At 32.9% G+C, this 18,097-nt stretch overlaps 1 protein-coding gene across 5 annotated transcripts in view; it reads left to right on the top strand.

Annotated features, from left to right (window-relative positions):
• Positions 1 to 18,097, top strand: part of LOC105486020 (neurobeachin) — a 747,447-nt gene that overhangs the window by 174,125 nt on the left and 555,225 nt on the right. For 4 of the 5 annotated variants that reach the window (XM_011748656.3, XM_071081644.1, XM_011748658.3 and 1 more), the window contains 3 exons: positions 276 to 338; positions 425 to 522; positions 5,175 to 5,267. In XM_011748656.3, coding sequence (XP_011746958.1) covers positions 276 to 338; positions 425 to 522; positions 5,175 to 5,267 — 254 coding nt within the window. The remainder of the gene's footprint in view (positions 1 to 275; positions 339 to 424; positions 523 to 5,174; positions 5,268 to 18,097) is intronic. The other variant, XM_071081645.1, reaches the window with a different exon arrangement.

Here is an 18,097-nt window from a genome sequence, read left to right as displayed (position 1 = left end):
GTCATAAGAATACTTAGATGGTCAAAATATGCTAACTTTTTATAGTGAATGTCAATCAAATATTAATGACTTAAAAATTGATATGTTTCTAAATATTTACTTAATTAACTTGAAATAATATAGTCTATAAATTGTGAAATGTGTGGGGATTTTAGTTAAAATATCACTATATTAAACTTACTCTTATTTTCTTTTAAAATGATTATTTTGACATCTTTTTTAAATTAAAATTTTAATTTTAGATGTAAAGTAATAAAATATTTTTTAAAAATTAGGATCGAGGGGTCAAGGAAGATGAACTTCAGAGTATATTAAATTACCTACTTACGATGCATGAGGTAGGACATGTTATGGGCCTTTTATTTTAATTATTTAAGCCAATCTTTAGAGTAAAATTTTAAATCAATTTTGTTGATTTATGCAGGATGAAAATATTCATGATGTGCTACAGTTACTAGTGGCTTTAATGTCAGAACACCCAGCGTCAATGATACCAGCATTTGATCAAAGAAATGGAATAAGGTATGATATTACTATTAGACTTTAATGGAGCACAGTTGTTCCTCCTAGAATAACTCCTATGAATATTTAAATAAATATTGCAAAATCTTACACATAAGAGAATAAATGGAGAATGCTGCTATTGATCCTCGAATACTCAGGAAACTGATGAAGTATGTATAAACAGTAGTCTCAGGAATCAAGAAGAGTAATTAAATTGTTTTTGCTATAGTAAGGACATTACAAGTTGTGAATAGAGCTTTTTTTTTTTTTTTTTTTTTTTTTTTCCAAGAAGACACAAAAAAGCAAGGCACGTTTTACCAAAAGAGGATACAATGAAATTTTATGATATGAGGCCTGAGAGAGATGATAGCCAGATTTGGAAGGTTCATAGAATGGTAATAATTTCAGTGGTTTTTTTTTTTTTTTTTTTTTTTTCAGTTGGTGATGAAAAAGAATTTTGAATAGGGGAAATGTTGTGCTCAGATACCTGTTTTGTTAGATTTACAATCACCACTGTGAAACATGAGTTGAAGGACAAACTGACGTAGCAATATCAGCAGGGAGATTATTTTATTCATCTCTATTAAAGATGATAAAGATGACGACCTGAGACAGTGGCAGTGCAATGCAATGGAAATAACAGAGATGAAAGATGTTTTTGGAATAAGAGGCCAAGACCAAAAGAAATTGAAAACCAACTTTTGTTGTGGCAGTTGAAAAGTAACTTGGTAGATAGGTGAAATCCAATTTCTTAATTAGTATTTTTATGAACTTAACCGTATAATTTAGCTTCTTAAGGAATTCTTCTGTTTTATTTTTCTGGAGTTTTAATTAGTGGGATGAGCAGGATATAAAGGTTATATCATGTATAACGCAATGAATTTCCACAGATTTATTGTGAAAAAGAGTTTAAAAAACAGTTTGGAAATAATATATCAGTGACTGTCAAGGGCTTTTTTAAGTGCTTTTTTTTTACTTGGCCATTTAAATCAATGAATAACAACTTTCTAGACCTGAAGAACTCCTTTTCAAATTAGAGAAGCAATCACTGGCCGGGCGCGGTGGCTCAAGCCTGTAATCCCAGCACTTTGGGAGGCCGAGATGGGCGGATCACGAGGTCAGGAGATCGAGACCATCCTGGCGAACACGGTGAAACCCCGTCTCTACTAAAAAAATACAAAAAACTAGCCGGGCGAGGTGGCGGGCGCCTGTAGTCCCAGCTACTCAGGAGGCTGAGGCAGGAGAATGGCCTAAACCTGGGAGGCGGAGCTTGCAGTGAGCTGAGATCCGGCCACTGCGCTCCAGCCCCGGCGACAGAGCGAGACTCCGTCTCAAAAAAAAAAAAAAAAAAAGAGAAGCAATCACTATCTCTGTATGCATATCTCACTTGTGATATCCCTATTACTTTGAGTTTATAATTCATGGGGCTGCCAATCTATTTGAAGAAGATTATACATTTAGTGATTAACAACTGTTATAATTTTTTACTCTTGTTATAATTTTTTACTGTTGATATTTAACTGACTTTACCAAATAATGGCAATTTCATATAGTTCGATCTAATAATATAGTACAGTTACACTCACTTCTGAACTTATATTTAGATTGAATAATTAGTGTCCTTGTCCTTAGATTTTGCTTTGTTTATTATATTATCTAATAAATTTAGTGAATCAGTTGAAGATATCCACATTACTCTTATGGAAGATACCAAACTTAGATTGTCTAATATGAAGAAATGCAGAAATATAATTCTATTATTTTGACACATCAAAAATATGATTCTACAATTGAGAGTACTATTTGGTAAGATCTTTAGGATTTACATAGTATTTTAAATGTATGGTACGAAAGAACTGATTAAGCACAACAGATTAAAAGGACTTGTGCTCATGGCTGACCATGAGCAGAGCATGTCAGATTGTCACCAGTGTGTTAAAACAATCACACAGATTAAAAAACGGCCTTTCCTTGACACTTCAACTTTTCTACTTCAAAAATGCGGAGAAAGCTGGTTCAGAATAGTATAAAAGATGAAAAAAATAGGCTTATTAGATAGAAAATATTGAAAATGACTGAAGCATTTAAATGTCTGTATTCTAGAAAATAGCCATTAAAGGCTAACAGTTGTATATGACGTATTTTGGGAGGAAAATTCTGGTCTGTTGTAATTCATACAATTGAGTTCAGTATAATAGTTGAACAAAAAGAATGAACTCAGTTTAATTCTGATGATATGCTAATTGGGCTTAAGGAAGCCCTTGTGATAACGGACCACTGGACTAAGCAGCCAAAAAATTGGTATTTTTGTATCTGGAAATTTTCAAAGAAAGGAATAGACAACTACGTGTCTTATATAGCTTAGACCATTTGCTGGCTGAATATAGTGAGCTTAAGCAGGTCAATTAGGATTATTGTTAATTAGTAATAATGTATATTACAAGTAAACATTCATTAACAAAGTAAATTTCTTATTCATACGGTATCACATCCCTATGTAAGTAGATGTGTGATGGCCCTAGACATTTTCATGTTTCAACATTAATCATAATTTCTCTTGATCCAGGGCAGGGTCTGATACCTTTTTTTCCTGCTACTCAAAGTTATTCCTAGAAAGTAGAAACTCTGTGAGAACTTCTAATTCTATATTTGAGTGTAGCCACATTTTTAGACTGTGAGGGTTTTTTTGTTTTTTTGTTTTTTTGTTTTTGACAGAGTCTCACTCTGTTGTCTACGCTGGAGTGCAGTGGCACCATCTCGGCTCACGGCAACCTCCACCTCCTGGGTTCAAGCAGTTCTCATGCCTTAGCCTCCCAAGTAGCTGGCATGACAGGCATGTGCCACCACACCTGACTAATTTTTTTGTATTTTAGTAGAGATAAGATTTCACCATGTTGCCTAGGCTGCTCTTGAACTTCTGCGCTCAGGCAATCTGCCCACCTTGGCCTCCTAAAGTGTTAGGATTACAGGCGTGAGCCACCATGCCTGGCCCAGACTGTGAGCTTTTACTCTGGTTCTCAAGACCATTTTTGCTGTTTAATGTTGTATCTTATGATTTCTTGAATGTATTTTTTTTTGACATGTCTGACTTTGCTATTCTCAAACTTGTCTTTTTTCATTACTGATCTTGGTTCCTAAAAGTTTTGAAAATGGATTTCAGTGTTAACCCATAGATATTTATGAATGTGGGATTTGAAAAAAAAGAAGTTCCAAAGGGAATGATCACTTTTCTCAGAGTTTATTCTTTAATAGTTTATTCTTTAATCACTTATTCTCATAGTTTATTCTTTTCTCATAGTTTATTCTCATAGTTTATTCTTTAACTATTATTCTCTAATAGTTTATTCTCTAAAAAAGAGAAAAAGAAGCAGTATCACTAACTTCTTTTTTAATACTATAAGCTCTTCACAAAACTAAAAATAATGAGATTAACTTTAAGCTATTTGTTCTCCTTTGTAAGTATCACTGAAATTGTGAAAATTATATTGCATCTTTTACTAGATTCTCTTGTTCAGCTTAGTACTTTACCTGAAAATATACAATGGCATTTTATTTTTTAAGAAACATATTTAATAAAATAAAGCACACTATAGTGTTTTAGCACCTAAAGAACCTTCTTATATTCTAGAATTAGTTGCCAGTGTATATAGTTGTCATTGTCCCTTCTACTCTATGGAAACAAATTGCTTTTTTTAATAGAAAAAATATGGAATAAAATGTCTAAACACTTACAAATATTATAATGAATATGGCCCTACTTGTATATAGTACTTGAAGTGATTGTATAGGTTAGTTTGTATATTAGTGGAGGCTATTTTGCTCCAAGTAAGAGAAAACCTCTCAAGCTTTTAAAGTAAAAACTGTATAATATATTTGTTAAAAAAAAAATCTTAGAGTAGGAACCAGGAATTGGAGGGCTATTAGGAAACAAGTTTGCTTTCTCTGCTGCTTTCTGTAAGCTGTTTAATCCTTCCTTCTATATGTTGACTAGCCTTTCTGAACAGAAACAAAACATTGCTGTTCTAGTTTCTGTTTTAAACAGTTGTCAAATTCAAGAGCCCAGCAAAGAGGAGATATTGTTTCTTAGACCTCATTCCAAATTCGCAAAAAGGAGAAATAACTAGGCAGGTGCCTACCTATCGTCTAATTAGTCATACCAAGAAAACAGGGTTAGGGTGCAGTGGCTCATGCCTGTAATTCCAGCACTTTGGGAGGCCGAGGTAGTCGGATCGTTTGAACACAGGAGTTCCAAACTAGCCTGGGCAATATGGCAAAACCTCACCTCTATACTAAAATTAAGAAAAAACATTTTAAAAAAGAAAGAAAATAGGGTTATCAAGTTTAAATGTTGGGGCCAATTCTTAGAGAGAAGAGATGTGGCCTAACTAAGCATGTGTCTTAGAACTGAAAATTGTGTTTAGTATGTTGGGAGGCAGTACTTATGAACACCAGTCACATTGCCCTTTTGAGTGTGTGGTTGAAGGACATGTTTAAAGAAAAATGATTAAAGCATGCTAGTTTTTAATTTTTCCAAAGAATTATAATCCTGAGAATAAAATCTTCAGATAAATTTTATATTTCACATATGTATAATTTATTTGTAAAGTATATAGTGTGTTTTTGTTTTTAATATTAGTAAGTTTTTAAAAGATAATTTATGTATTTTTTAGGGTGATCTACAAATTACTGGCTTCTAAAAGTGAAAGTATTTGGGTTCAAGCTTTGAAGGTTCTGGGATACTTTCTGAAGCATTTAGGTCACAAGTAAGTTGATATTTGTCGTAATGCATTCTAGAAATAACTATTGAGATTATGTTTTTATGAGTTTTATATGTAATGTGAGATGAAATTTGACTTGAATAATGTAACAGTGGAAAATAATAGCTTTCTGTGATAGAAGTTGCAAAAAATTTTTATAAAATATATTTTATTAATAGTAGATTATGGGACAAGATTACAATTTAAATAATACAGTTTATTTCTATATTCTTCCTAAAAAGAAAATATTATCTATTCTGAAGATGTAATAAAATATTTTGTCAAGACAAAACGATGCACATATAGGAATGATTTCAAGGAAAGCTTTCTTGACAAGGAAGTACCATGTATATGTTGAGGTCTTTCTGAGAATTGATCTTATGCTTACCTGCTGAGTCGGTATTTGTTATTAGTTTCTAACAGTAGGGTTTATTGATTAATTTTGTGACTTACAGATGCTAGAATACCTCATATCTTTTCCCAAATCCAGAATTTGAATACTTTCTAAGAACACTTTTGGCGTAAGAAACTACTGCTGGCTTAATGGTTGCAATTCATACTACACTATCCAGTGTGTGAATATAGTTTTAAGAGTATATTTTCCTTACAAATGAAGCCAAGGAAGTAGTGCAACTATAATTTAAATGCTGCTAGATGAGGTTCCTATCAGAACCTCACTGTTAACCTCTTTTTTTGTTTTTTTTATTGGTGCTTACTTAAACTTGCAGAGCGCTTATTTGTAATAATCATGAAAACTGCACAAAATTCAGATAAGGCATGTCTAACAAGCTGTATAGCCTAGAAGTTTAAATATTTCTAAAATTTTGGTTCCAAGCAATAATTAAGTAAGGGAGACTAGATATGCTATGAATATAAGGAATAGTTCAAACAAGGCCAGGATTGTAGAAAAGGATACACACACACACACACACACACATACACATACATACACACGTACATGGAACTGTAAGTACACTTGGTGACAGAATACTGGGAATGAAGAACCATATGCTCTTTCTATATTAAGAGATAAAGATCGCTTATTTAACTTCAGTTAATTAAAATAAATTGACTGGACAAAGTTAAAGGATTGTAGCCCAAGATGCAGCCTCCTAAAAATGTCAAGAAAGCACATTAAAAAATTTATAAAAAGATGAAAACTCATTACCAAATTAAAAATAACAGACAATTTCCTGTATAAACATGGTGTTTAAGATGCCCTATTTTCCCCTCTTTTCCTGTAAAATGTATGAATGATACAGCAAGAAGTAAAAAATGTACTCTCTATCACAAATATTATCACAAGTAGAAGACAGATGCAAATATATGAACCCCAGAATATGGTTATCAGCTGCTTAAAGTCGCTAAGGTTGGGTAAAAGCTGTTAAGGCTAAAGAGAAAATACAAAGAGAGTGGTGAGAGAGTTCAGTTATAGCAAATAGGAAGTATCAGTGAAAGTACATAGTTTCTGAAGATGAGAGGCACACCTTAAATTACAAAAATAGATCATTTGTTTGAAATAATAGATATACATATATCATGCCTGATAGCAGAGTTTTTTTTAAATCAGATTGGTTTCAGAAAAGGAGAAGATATATCACAAAGAATTACACAGATGAGCTATATTTGTGGCAAGCAGTCTGTCTCTGTAGCTATAGAGAAAGGGAAAGTTTTTGGATTGTGAAAGCAAAAAGATTACCCTTGTCCCTTCTTTTACACATGTTCATGGAAGTGTCCTGCAGACGGATGGTCCACGTAAATTAGACTGTATCAAAAGAATTGGCACATCATCAGTGCATGTGTATCAGATAAAAAACATGGAAAAATAAGTTAATCAGTATATGAATAGCACTTAGCAGAAAAATACTGCTATGGAATATAAAGCATTTAGATTTAAAAATTTGCTATCATAAGTTAAAAATAAATAAATACATACATACATACGTAGCTTCTGAAAAAGAACCACTAAACAGAATTTGGAGAAGTAATCCAGCTACTCAGGAGGCTTACACAGGAGTATTGCTAGAGCCCAGGAGTTTGAGTCCAGCCTGGGCAATGGAGCAAGGTCCCCTTCTGGAAAAAAAATAGTTGTAAGAAATGTTAACATAGTGATATGGTTTGGTTGTGTCCCCCCACCTAAAATCTCACCTTGAATTGTAATCCCCATGTGTGAAGGGTGGGACCAGGTGGACATAATTGGATCACGGGGGCAGTTCCCCCTTGCTGTTCTTGTAATAGTGAGTCACATGAGATCTGATGGTTTTGTAAGCATTTGGCATTTCCCCTGCTTTCCCTCACTCCATCTTGCTGCCCTGTGAAGAAGGTGCCTGCTTCTCCTTGCCTTCCACCATGATTGTTAAGTTTCCTGAGGCCTCCCCAGCAATGCAGAACTGTGAGTCGATTAAACCTCTTTCCTTTATAAATTAGCCAATCTTGGGTATTTGTTCATAGCAGTGTGAGAACAGACTAGCACAGATAGCATGGAAGTATTTAATTATGAGCTAATGAAACATTGGACAAATACTGGAGGAAAAGAACTATACACAAAAAAATAAAATTGGAAATTTCTCAAAGGCAAAACTCTGGCTAGTAACATAGTGAAATACACAGAAGATAAAACTGAAAAAAAAGCAAATAATATGAATAGATGAAAACGTGAGTTTAGGATTAGAAAGAAAATGAGCAACATGGGAGAAAAACAAATTACCATAATGGCATAAATCGGCCGGACGCGGTGGCTCACGCCTGTAATCCCAGCACTTTGGGAGGCCGAGGTGGGCAGATCAATGAGGTCAGCAGTTTGAGACCAGCCTGGCCAACATGGTGAAACCCCATCTCTACTAAAAATACAAAAATTAGCCGGGCATGGTGGTGGGCGCCTGTCATCCCAGCTACTCGGGAGGCTGAGACAGAAGAATCGCTTGAACCTAGGAGGCAGAGGTTGCAGTGAGCTGAGACTGTGCTATTGCATTCCAGAGCCTGGGCAACAGAGTGAGACTCCGTCTCAGAAATAATAATAATAATAATAATAATAGCATAAATAGAGTTCCCAAATAAGAAAAGCAGAACAGTGGAACAAAACAAATATTTAAATCTATAATTCAATGAAGTCTTTATGTAAGATTTTGCCATTCTTATTTAGAGGACATATTGTGTGCCAGGGAAATCTGACCTAGAATGGTTAGCATCAAGATGTGTTACTGGACTTAATTATAAGAATACTTTGTATATTAGTGCACAAATAAAGAGAAAAATGAGTCTGGCTTTAGACTCCAAAATAACCTTCAGTACAAAAATCTATAACAATCATAAGATACTTAAATGAAGAAAGTGGGAGCCAAACTATCCTTTAAGTAAAAAGAATGTTGTCAAACATTTTTAAGCCATACAGCAAATTATTTCTGTGACTAAATTTTGAGGAAATTGCTGGGGATAAAGTCCAACCAATTAGGAATGACTGGAGAAAGTATTGCTAAGGACAGCTGGTGAGCACTGAATAAATTTATGCTAATATATAAAAAGTAAATTCTGATCTATCACAATAATACCTACATTTATTTTAGTCTTAGTTTTATGGTTAAAATGAATTGGGAGGGGTGAGAAAAGAAGGAAAGCAGAGCAAGTGCAAAGAGTCAGAATTTCCATGTAAGCGGACAGATGAAATATTACAAATATAGGCCTATTGACTAAAATTTGATGATGTAGATGAAAGGAAAAAATTAAGAGCAAATATGCTGACATTTAGATTTCTCATAGTAGGGAAATACCCTTTTTAAACAGATGTAGGATTACTTATTCTTTCATAAAGAGATAAGCAGTTCTATAAAATTATAGAGCTTTCCAAATATTTAAGATCTGTATGGATAAAACTAAGAACAATATATGTAATGGAACTTTAAAAAATCTGTAAAGATCAGTAAGCATAACATAAAATATGACATATCTAAGACCAGTCATATTGTCATAAAAAATAAATGTAAAAGGTTTTATACATCACCTGTTGTAAGAAAAATATCACAATTGATCACTGTAATAAAACCCAGTTCTGTACGCAAGAAACATACCAGAAAACCAAAGTGGTTTTGAAAGGTTAAAAGTAAAAGGATGAGTAAAGATTTATCATGTAAGCACAAAGGAAGCAGAAAGTAGGAATCATGATCTTAATATTGGACAAATTAGAATACAAGCCAACAAGCAATAACCATTAGATAAAGAATTATTTATAATGATAAAATAGACACATTCATAAAATAGAAATTACAGGAGAAACAGACAAAGTTTAAAACTTTAAAACAAACTTTAATTCACCTATTTCAGTCCACAAAAAGCCAAAAAGTATCTGGGATGGTGGGATAAATCTTCTCATCCTTAAACTTGTAGGTTGATGTATAGGAAGATTGGAGTGCTATCATGCTGGTTCCAGGGGCTCATGGTGCAGAACTTACAGCTTGCTAAGTTTTATACTACAGGTCAGTAAGTTTAGAGGGTGCTTTGCCTGACACCGCCTGCAGCGATCTCATCATTTAAAATACACAGCCATGAGATTTGACCTTGACTCTGTGGATAGTGAAAAATAGCAACTCATCTAAAGGGGCCTACTAGTCAGAGGCAGGATAAGAGAATCATCAAACTATGTACCCGGTGAACTAGAACTTTGGTGGAGGCTGTTGTGGAACTTTTGAATTTCATTTGTACAAAGAGCTTTTGAGATTCAAATAGAGCACCAAAGATAATATTCTGCTCTTTTAGCTGATGATTTTTTAAGCAGTTCACCCTAATTAGCGGACTTGAAGATCTCAAAGCATGGATGAAAAATAGAGAGTGAGGGAAAAGATAAAGCCTTGGAAAGCAAGAGACTTCACGTGTGACTATTAAGAGTTCTTAGAAAACTGATGGATGTAAAAACTAGATATCCTGAAACACTTTGATCTACTAAAAACCTAGAAATGTTGGATAAAAATATGTCAATAATCCTGTTAAATATATAGGTGTGCACACAAAAGTAAGGAAATTCTCACATGCCGGAAATGAAAATCAAGCATACCAAAAGAAACAAGACTTTAAAAGCAAGGTAATTTTAAAATAAGCCATGTGATTTAAAAAACCCTAAGTAACTTGTGGAAATGAAAAGGTAGTAATTACAATTAACACCTATATGGAAGCATTAAACAGATTAGACAAAGCTTCAGAAATAGTTGGTGAACTGAGAGATAGAACTGAAGAAATTACCTAGAAATCAACACCAATAAACAAGATTACAAACATGAAATTAAGAGAGAGAGAGAAAGAAGGAAAGGTTTCAAATATGGCTAATAAGAGTTACAGAAAAGTGGAAGAGAGAATGAGGAAGAGGCACTATTCAAAGTAAATTACTAAAGTTTTACAAAATTGATGAAAGAGCTGATTTTTCAGATTTTGGAAGCAAAATGAATTCTAATCAGGGAAAATTAGCATGAAATCTTACCACAAAGTGAAACTCCAGAGCCCAACAAGGACAAGGAGAACAACAAAGGGAAGTTAGCCATGTAATATTACAAGAAATATAATATTTTAGTAAAGAAAACAGTACAGTACATATTTGTGAATAAACAGAGCAAAGTGCAGTTCATAGATTGACCCAAATACTTAGTGATTTTAGTGCTAATAAAGGTGCCATCTCTGATGAATAGAGTGATGATATACTTAAAAAAATGCTGTCTCTTAAAGGAATGGAACAAATGATATATTTTTATTTGCATTTGAAAAGTTAATAGGCAGTTATAACAAATGTACCACTCTGGTGAGGGATGTTGACAGTGGGGAAAGCTGTGTGTATGTACGGGTAGGGACATATGGGACTCCCTACTTTCTGCTCAATTTTCCTGTGAACCTAAAACTTCTCTAAAAATAAAGTGCATTTAAAAGAGAAGGGGAAAGTTTTAGGGAGATGAGAAATCATAAAGTGTTCACTTGTATGGGGGAGCCGTGAGTGATGTGGAAATGTAAGGGATGAGTTGGGTGTAAAATCTCTCTGGGTATCTTTTTATGTCATCATATATTTTTAACTAGATAAATGTCTTACTTATTTGAAAAATTAAATGATAAAAGCTGGTATTGCATTATTTAAATATATAAAAATAAACTTTAAGGCAAAAAATTATTGAGGATGAAGGAGGGCACCATATTATGAAAAAGATGTAATTCACTAGGAATGTAAAACAGTTTCAAATGCATATATACCTAGTGTAGGTGAGTCATAGAAATCTATTACTGACTAAATTTGGAAGAGTATTTTACAAGTTTTAACATATTTTTCTCCTTAAAAGATCAATTACAAAAAATCTCAAAAGTATAATTTGAAAAAAAATTCATTGGCTTGAGTGCCATACACATTCTTTTCAAGCACACAAAACTATAGAAATTATTTAAATGAGGCCATAAAGTAGGTTCAATAAATTTAAACAAATTGTCATACAGATGACTTTCTCTGCAAACTGTGCAGTTAAACAAGAAATCAATGACAAAAATTAAACTTAGAAAATAGAAATATGTATCTTCTAAATAACAAGAAGTTATTCATTATGCAAATTATAAAATGCAGTAATAAATATTTAAAATTATGTATATTTACACTTGTGAGATTTGGTCTAAATGATACTAGAGAAAATTCATAGTTGTAAATATTTATATTAAAAACAGAAAGGTACTTAGGTTTTCATTTTTCTAGGTTCTCAGTTGTGCTTACCTCATTAATTGTCTGCCTAAGAAGGCAAAAAAATAATGAAGGGCAGAAGTGAATGAAACAGAAAGCAAGACTATTAAACAGAGTAACAGCAAGGCCAAAAAGCTGTATTATTCACTTATAAAATACTTTTCCGTGACTAGCTAGATAAAGAAGGAATTGGCCACTATTTCACCTAATAAAATTAGTACAACCTTGATACCAAAATTGGATATGGATTATCCAATTATAAGGGAAAGGTATGGTCAATCTCCCTTATGAACATGAGTCTGTCAGTTACTTTTTAAAAGTGTACAGCATAACCAAGTTGAGGGTAGTCATAGAATGTAAAGGTGGTTTGACATCAGGACAACATTTTATCTATTTATTAACAAAGGAGAATAGCTATATAATTATGATGTGTGCAAAAAATTTTCATAAAATTCAGTAGCATTCATCATAAAAATTTTTAGCAAACCACAAATAGAAAATAATTTATTAAATCTGGTAACATATGTCTACTGAAAACTTTCCACAGTCCTATTTAGTAATGAAATGTTAGAAGCATCCCCTTTGAATAGCTAACAATTAATGAAAGCCTGCTTTGACCACCCCGGTTCGACATCCTATTGGATAATATTTCGGCATTTATATAACACTCCACCTAAAGCTAACAAAATTGTTTTCTAGTGCATATGCAGCATTCTCCAAAATGTATTATGAGTTGGGCTGTAAAATATAAAACAAGTCTCAGTAAATTTAAAAACTAATAAATCAAGCAAAGTATATTATCTGACCACACAGAATTAAATTTGGATGAAAGAGATTTGAGAAATTGCAAGGTATTTGGAAGTAAAGAACGTAACTAATCCCTGAGTCAAAAAAGAAATCATAAAGAACGTTAGACGTTGATTAGAACTGAATGAAAACAAAACCACAGCACAGACTACTTATTGAAAGCTTATGCATTGCTGATGGAATGTAAAATCCTGCAGCCATGTTCCAAAAGGATTTCCTAAGAAGTGTTGCCATACTTAGGAATGTATCCAAAAGAAGTGATAACATGTTCATAGCCAGACTTTGCATGAATGTTCTTAGTACTATTATCATTATTATTATTGTTGTTATTATTTTGAGACAGAGTCTCACTTTGTCACCCAGGCTGGAGTATAGTGGCGTGATCTCCGCTCAGTGAAACCTCTGCCTCCCATGTTCAAGCAATTCTTCTACCTCAGCCTCCCACGTAGCTGGGACTACAGGTGCGCGCCACCATGCCCAGCTAATTTTTTTGTATATTTAGTAGAGATGGGGTTTCACTGTGTTGGTCAGGCTGGTCTCAAACTCCTGACCTCTGATGATCCGCCCACCTCAGTCTGCCAAAGTGCTGGGATTACAGGTGTGAGCCACTGTGCCCAGCCAGTACTATTATTAGTAGTAGCTCCAAACTAGAAACTATCCAAAAGTCAATCAGCTGATGAATGGATAAACAAAATGTTTTATGTCCATACAATGAAATACTATTGTGCAATTAAAAGGAAACAAGCTACTGATGCATACGATGACATAATGAGTCCTAAAACTATTATGCTAAGTGAAAGAAGCCAGATGCAAAAAACTATATACTATATACTTATGTTTATATTAAATGTCCAGAATGCAAATAAGTGGTTACATGGTGCTAGCAATGGGAGTGGGAATTAACTGCCAGTGGACACAGGGAACTTTTTAGGATGATAAAAATGACCTACAACTGTATTGTAATGATAGTGGCATGACTTGATATAATTTTTTAAAATCAATTGTTCATTTACAAAGTGTGTGAATTTTGTGGTATGTGTATTATACTTCAATAAAGCTAGTAAAAATGTGAAAAACAAAATTTAAAACTCTTTGAAAGTGCAGGATAATAATATTACCACCTTGGATTAAGGAAGAATTTCTGAAACAATAAATACACATAAATCATATAGGAAAAAGATGAATTTGACTATTAGTATAAAAAGTACTTTAAAAGATGCCATAAAAAGTGAGAAGACAAGGCACAAAGTGAAAGAAGATATTTGCGGTTTATCTCGGATACAATGGATTTGTCTCCTAAACATATGAAAAAATTGTGCAAATAAATTAGAAAAAAGAAAATCTGTTAGGATCATGAAGAATATAAACAGACAATTCACTGAAGAGGAAACTTGAGTTAGCAGTAAAGATATGGGTAATATACTCAATTTCAGTAGTAATCAAGAAAGTGCAAATAAAACATGCATTTAATGCTCATCAGGGTGGTAAATTTTAAAACTGTTGACAGTATCAAGTGTTGACAAAGGATGTACATCAGTGGAAACTCTCCAATAACTGGTGGAATTATATACTGTTACAATCACATTGAAGAACCATTTACAATTTTTAAAAAGGATAAAGATACTTATACTCTATGACTAAGGAACTCTCTCCTTGATGTAGAGAAACTCTCATGTGTGTGAACAGTGTTCAATATAACATTGTTAATATTAATTAAAAGTTGGAAACAGCATAGAAGAGGAGAACAGAAAAATAAATTAAGGTATATTCATACAGTTGGATATATTCAGAACTGAAAATGAATGATGTAAAGTTACCTTCCACAAGTCAAACATAAAGCAATAAAGCAAGTTGCAGAAGGATACATAATAATGATGCAATTTATTTCAATTTCAAAAATATGTGAAGAGAGAATTGTAAATTGCATATGAATAGATATTCATCTAATTAAAATTATAAAGACGTACATGGGAATAAAAACCAAAATTTTTGATTATTGGTTATCCTCAAGTAGAGTGTGAAGAATGGGATGATAAACAGGTATCCAGAAATACTAAGTTGGTTGGTGGCTGCAGGAATATTATGTTTTAAAAAAAAACTGAGTAAAGAAACCTATAGCAAACAAAAGTAAAGCAGAAATTTGTTGACACTATAAAAATCAGATGGGATTTGAAAGCCCAGAACACAATGAGTTGAACCGGAGATTAAAAGTTCAAAAGAGAATGTGGAAGGACATTCTGTATTTTGAAAGGAACAATTTAAGTAGATAGTGTTAAGTTCATAAACGTGAAAACATCGAATAGCAGTGTCAAAACTATAAAGCAAAATTCATTTGAGATGCAATAAGAACTTGATAAAATATAATAATGGTATAGATGACTATCTCTCTCAGAATGGGACCAATTGATAATACATGCAGATATAGAGAAATTGAACTAATACATACAGATATAGAGAAATTGAGTAATAGATTCATAAAACCTGGCGCAGTAGATATATGTTCAATCTTACATTTTTGAGGATATACTTCATGGCTAAAGAAGATGGGAAAAAAAAAAAAAAAAGCGTCATGTCCTGGGTCATAAAATGAAAAAGCAGACAAAGTAGGCATTTTATTGGATACTGCTTCCTGACCATAATGTGATAAAATTGGAAGTAAAAAAAGAAATTATGCAGAATATCTTACCTACGTAGAAATTAAGAAGCAGTGTCAAGATATCCTTTAGAAAATAGAAGAAAATAAAAGAAAAATTGGAAATTATCTAAAATTTTCTGTACTTTATAGCAAAAACTCTTATCAGAAATAAATACCTCCATTATTGAAAAATAAAGATTAAAAGTTAGAGGGACTTTGTACTTACATTACAACATTAATTAAAGTACAATGAAGTAGGAAGTACAAATTAGTAAGGGTGTAGGCTAACATGAAGAAACTAGAAGAATAAAAACTGTTGAACTGTTGAAAGGATCACTGACTACAAAGCTGATGTTTTTAAGGAACCAACAAAATGAATCAAACTTTCCCATACCTCACTGAGGTAAAATAGAGAGAAACTTTTAAATAAGGAAAGCCTTTTTAAATTACAGGATAGATTATAATGATTATAAGAAAAATATAGTACATTAGGATGACATATAAGAGATCCACTTCTAATTCTTGGTAATAACATCATTTTGTTCTGTATATTTTTATGTGTTCATTTATTCAGTTTTTCACACATATACATAGTACTTCTGCCATCAATTAAAAATGGGAAGGGCAACATCAAGTTATTAATAAATAAGATAAAACTACAGGAGCACAAAACATGCCCTGTTTTGCTTCACTAGTAATCATCAACAAAGCTATCCTATGCTCCCTTAGTGCAGAACTGTGTTTTGATACAGTTTCCATGTAAACATTGGTGCATATAGCATTGAGTTCCTATGCCCTACCCTCCATTCTAGCCTCAGAATAAAATGCTGGGGAGATGTAGGTTAAAATCTGAAATAATATTACAACTGTCCTGACAGATTGAAGAAGAACAGAAAGTGTAATAATATCTACCGGTTGAGTAACTATTGCTTCTTACTACAGAATAATATATACAATAATAGCCAAAGGAAATTGGAAATGTAAATACAATTATAAATTGTTTCCTGAAAACCATTAAAAAATTAAAAATGCAGTAAATGGAGAGCTATGCTGTGTACTTTAATGGGAAACACTCAATTATATAAAGATAGAATTGTAATAAATCAGTTTGTAAACAATGTCATTCTGATAAAAAATTTTTTTTATTTAAAGGTTAAAAAAACTCTTCAAAAGCTAACTCAGATGAACAAATGAGTAAAAATGTCAATAGAAGTTTGAAGAATAAGAATCATGAGTAGTGTAATAAGTCTAGTAGACTTTAAATCAAGGAATAAACTTAGACAAGGGGTGTAGAATGAAGGCACAGAAACACATCCTGATATTTGTATTTGTTTAGATACTAGAAACATAATTAAAATTTGAATTATTCAATAATTGGCAGTGGGAAATCATTGAATTTCTGGATCGAAGGCGGAGAAGAAGCCTTCAAACCATATCACCACACCCAGCACCTCCCCCACCATCAAAAAAAAAAGAAAACCCAAAACCACAAACATTTTACAAAGAATACACATTTGGAATTGTGGACTTCCAGATCAAGTTGATAAAGAGAGATGAAAGAATTTCCCTTGTCCAAACCTAATGAAATAAACATTATATAGTAACATAGAGACTCTCCCCCTCCGAAACTGCAAATTCAAATGTGACCAGACAAGGAAAGCAGCATCACATAAAGCAGTGCATTCAAAATGTTGACAGCTAAAAAAAAGAACCCAAAGATTCTGGAGTGACTTTGTAAGTATCCTTCCCTCATTTCTATCCCTGCAAAGTCAACAGAATTCCTAGATTTCTCCCTTAATAATCCCCACATTGGAGTGACAGGAATTGATTGGGTATGCCTGGTTTTTGTTCTTTAGTACTTTTGGTGAGTGAATATAGTTCTTTTTTGAAACACGGAGAATGAACTGAGATTGATGTTCTGTGATGAAAGTGGGATTCCAAGTTTTTGTATTAATATGTCATACTGAGGGATCAAGTCAATGCCTGAAACAATTTCTTATTGGAAATGAGATATAGTCCCTTAAGTAATGTATAGAAAAAGCACACCATCTTCTAGGAAAATTTGACAGAGAATGATAACACTAAGACATATAGAATTTAAATCAGAGTTCAGTGATTAAAAAAAAGAGTTCCTAAAAAGAAAATGAGAAAACTAGGCAAAAAAAGAAGTACTTTCAAATGGTTAAACATTTGGCCGGCCTCAGACTTCTCCCAGTTGAATTCAGTGCCAAAAGAAATAAGGCAATGTCTGCAAGTTCTGAAAGAAGGTGTGACCCGAGAACATTATATCCTGCCAGATTGTTAAGTATGTAGACATCAGGTCAGAATTCAGAAGACAGACTTCTTCGTCTCCTCTTGAATGGCATCCCCAGTCAATTGAGAGCTGAGTCAAAAGAAAAACCAGAAATGGCGAAGGCAAGGTCAAGGAAGTGAATTCATTTGAAATAGACAAAGACCCAGCAATTCATACATAACAGCAGTGTTACGATGAAAATAATTTAAGTGTTTTAAACCTTGATGTTCAGATAGCAATATAACTCACAAAAATTAGGTGACCTAAAGTGTGAGGATGGTAATTATCTGTCTTTAATATAAAAGAGTAAACTGATACTTTCTAAAAGTGAAATGTTTAATTAATTATGTAACACTTTGTTTTTACTCATAATTTTTTTAAGCCTCATAAAGATTTTTAATTAAAAAAAG

The sequence above is a fragment of the Macaca nemestrina genome, chromosome 16, assembly GCF_043159975.1.
Source record: "Macaca nemestrina isolate mMacNem1 chromosome 16, mMacNem.hap1, whole genome shotgun sequence".
NCBI lineage: Eukaryota > Metazoa > Chordata > Mammalia > Primates > Cercopithecidae > Macaca > Macaca nemestrina.
This window is presented reverse-complemented; position numbering and strand designations above follow the sequence as displayed.